This window comes from Tupaia chinensis, unplaced genomic scaffold (genome assembly GCF_000334495.1).
Source record: "Tupaia chinensis unplaced genomic scaffold, TupChi_1.0 Scaffold000165_2, whole genome shotgun sequence".
Taxonomy (NCBI): Eukaryota; Metazoa; Chordata; class Mammalia; order Scandentia; family Tupaiidae; genus Tupaia; species Tupaia belangeri.
In genome coordinates, this window is record NW_006159640.1 from 4849071 (window position 1) to 4852894 (window position 3824).

At 42.6% G+C, this 3824-nt stretch overlaps 1 protein-coding gene across 1 annotated transcript in view; it reads left to right on the forward strand.

The window, feature by feature from the left end:
* Positions 1 to 218, forward strand: part of P2RY4 (pyrimidinergic receptor P2Y4) — a 1653-nt gene extending 1435 nt beyond the window's left edge. The window contains exon 3 of the mRNA XM_027770917.1: positions 44 to 218. Coding sequence (XP_027626718.1) covers positions 44 to 218 — 175 coding nt within the window. The remainder of the gene's footprint in view (positions 1 to 43) is intronic.
* The last annotated feature ends 3606 nt before the right edge of the window (positions 219 to 3824 follow it).

Here is a 3824-nt window from a genome sequence, read left to right on the forward strand (position 1 = left end):
GTCCCATTTCCCCCCACACCCTCATAACATGTATTTTTCCAAGAAGACCAGAGCATTCAACTGGAGGGGTGAACAAGGTGGACAGGAGTGAATTATCTTATGGCCAGAGCCAGAATCAGGAAGTGGGGGTGCAGCCATATCACAGATGTCAAGGATGCACCATGTGTAACGTCTCCCTTGAAGATAGTGCAGTCTTGCTCATCCAGGTGTTAAAATAAGGTGCAATCCCTAGGGATCCTTCATACCAGTGACCCTGTATGCAGCAGGATACCTGGCACTGTTTAATTAATGTGCAGCCATAAGTTAGAGTCCTGCCATGGGATAGAGACCCTGAGGAGTGGGGACCAGCAGTTGGTGTAATGGTTATGTCTCTGGACTCCCATGTAGTCAATCATGGTTCGAGTCCCAGACCCGGTGGCTTAAACTCATGGTGTGTGTGTGTGTGCGCGTGCACGTACACGCCCAAGATCCCAAAAGGAGAATGGAGGAGAAGGGATTGCAGTATGGCTATTCCCCCTGGGGGGTGATTTCTTGCTTTCTGTCTCTCTTTCTCTGTCTGTCTTTCTGGCGAGCACACGCACCCTATAGCAAAAATACAAAACAAAAACCAACTCTCCAAAAAAAAACCCACAACACACCTTGAGGAGTGTGGGGGACTGGGCTCAAGCTAATAGCAGCCTTTGGAACAGGAGTAGGACTGAACCTCCTTTATGATGTTTGCTGAGACCATAATTGACAGCTTTAGTGTACTTAACAAAAGGAAGAGTGGCTGGCTCCATCAGAGAGGGAGGAGTTCTCTTTCCCATGGATTTAAGTTTCCACACCAAGGGATAGAGCATGTTTGTGCTAATAATGGGGTGGTGACAGGAATGGATGCCCAGAGCTAGCTCTTAACTGGTCTCTCCCCTTTCTTCAGTTCCTGCTACAGATAAATGATAAATCTGTTGCTGGCTCTTTCAGATACAGTTTATGGACTTTGAGGCCAGGGTGGAGCACTGGAGCTAGGACAGTTTTCCTAGAGTTACCCACCCATTCACTCCTCCCCTCCTCCAGTGCCATCTTAGCACTTACTGGCTTATAGGGAAGCTAACCCTTAAGCCATGGAAAGTTAGCATTTCTGGGCAGGCATTCATGAGAAAGGTGGGCTCACACTTCTTGGTACCTTCCCTCTGCAATCACCTTCCAGCCTATTGGACTCCTGAGTCAGACCCCAGTCTTGCCTTTCTTTTTTCTCACTCTTGCTGACATCTCTTAATTGCCTAGTGATACTAAATTCTTATTGATGTCCAAGAATCCTGTTGCTGGAGAGTAGGACTGCTGCTAGACTGCAGAAAAAACATGACTTTGCTGCCTCTAAGTCCCCCATTTTGTTCTTTGAACGACTTCCTCTTTCTTCCTAGATATCCAGGACCACTTACCTACTACCTAGAACTGCTTCAGTTAGAAGTGAGTGAGTTGACCTTCTTCAAATATTTTTTCAATTTCTATTTTTAGCACAAAGCTGTGTGATTTTGGACAAGACAATGTCATTGTCTAGACCTCTTCAATTTCCTCCTGGATAAATATTCTTTCCTTCCTTCAAACATCTGTTGAATGTCTGTTTTGTGCCAGACACTGCCCTAGGTGATGAACAAAATAGACAAGGGTGCAGGGGGGACAGATGATAAATGGGTCAGTAAAGAGGTGGAATGTGGTCATTTCAGCTGATATTAAAGCTAGGCAGAAATTAAAACAAAGTACTGTAACAAATGGAAGGCTAGATGCCATTTAAATTTAGTGATCAGGGCGATTAGAAGCAAGGGAGTAGTATGATCTAAATTGTAAAAAGTTAGAAATGAGGACCAGTTCCTGTAGTACAGCAGTTAAGCTCTATTCATGGGGGTTGCATCTCACAGGGCAAACTGTGGTTGGAGTTCTAGCCTCAGTAGTTTGAAAAGTATGCTGCAGCCATGTGAATGCATGCCCCAAATACTGACTGGATAGAAAAATGGAGGAGAAGGATTGCTGTGTGACCACTCCCCATTTCAGGGTGCTTTCTCTCTGGTGAGTGCATGTACCCTCAGGCAATTAAAAAAAAAAAAAAAGTAAAAAGATCACTCGAGCTGCCAGAGGAAACTGGGGAGCCTCCAGAGTTGTAACCATCCAGGTAAGAAAAATGGTGGACTGGACCAGGATAGTCCAGTAGACCATCAAAAAGGAGGGGCTTAGAGGCAGCAGTAGACAAGCAATAGGACTGGGCGTCATCAGGAGCTGCTTCTGCACTTCTAACTAGTCTCCCATTCTCATAGCCACTGCCTAGACTGTTAAATATTCTGTCCCTCAAAAAAAATTCCCTTTTATTCCTTTGAGCACAGCCTCTTTGCCTATTTCCTCTCCTACCTGCCATCTCCACCTCGTAAAGCTATTGGGTCCATCACAGCTGATTCAGTCTTCTCCTTTTCTTAGACGGTTTAACTCCCACATGAGTAATCGAGACTAACTGCCTGGACTTCATGGTCCATTACTTTAGGGCTGCCTTCCCTAAAGTAATGGACCTTCCCACTTTAGCTTTAGTTCTACACCTTGACTTTTACCCTGAGCCAATCTTCTCTTTCCTAGGACTAGAGGAGATTGTGTTAAAAGCCAGAACACAAGGTTAGCTTGATCCATTAAATCTTCATGTTCTGGAAATTTACCTAAGCCTTCATTCCTCAGCCTTCTGTGTGCCCAGAGGATGTTCCATAGCACCTGTTTCTGGTCTTTTCCCCCTTCTCAAGGCCCTTCATCTTATCCTTGTGACCTCATTAGAGTTACCTTGCTTCCTGCACAACAGAGAAGACATAGGACCTCAACTTCTCTCTACTTCTTTCATGATAACTCTACATCTATATCTGCCTTGTCCTTTTCCCTTTCTTTCCCGGAGTCCTAGAATAAGAGGTGGTCCTTTTTTTATTTCTTTGTTCATTTATTTTTTAAAGGTTTTTGCCATAAGGCATGTGTGTTTGTCAGAGAAACAGAGGGAGACAGTGAGAGAGAAAGTGAGAAATCAACCTGCAGGGTGGATGGCCACATTGCAATCCCTTCTCCTGGGATTTCTTGCCCCCTCCCCCACCAGGTGTGATTCTGAAACCTCCAGGTCTGGGACTCAAACTGCGGTTGACCGTGTGACAGTCCAGCACTTTAACCACCATGCCACCTGCTGACTCTTCCTTTGTTTATTTTTCTTACCATTTTCAGTATCTTCATTACTAATTTCATCCAATTTAAATCAAAACCAAAGCATCACCACTGTTACTGTAACCTTACTGATTCTTCTAGATACTCATCTTCATTCATTTTGCTGCCAAAGTTCTAGAAAAGATAATATAAACATCTCACCACCACAAAATTGCTCTTTAACTCTAAGTCTGGTTTCCTTCCTATAATTGCTTGTACTTAGAAGACTACAAATGATCTCTTAAGTAAGACCTTTAATGATATGTTCTCTACCTTCTTGACTTCTCTGCTTCACTTGACGCTGCTATATGTCCTCTTTAAAATTTTGTATAAAAACATTTGAAAATCCCACTGTGACAACATGAAAGGAAATTTTGAAAGAAAACTTTCACCTACATTTCTAAACACCAGACAATTATTTTCATTTCCCATATTCCATGTTTTGTCAGTTTGTATATGTATATAGCATATATTTTAAATATGTATAATCTTAGTGTGCATATCTTTTAAATTCTGCTTTTAAAACTTTCTATTGTAAATATTCTATTTCGCTACAGCCTTTTGCACTTATAATTCAATGGTCATGTAAAATTACATCTACCAAATAGGTTATATTTTGACTATTCCCT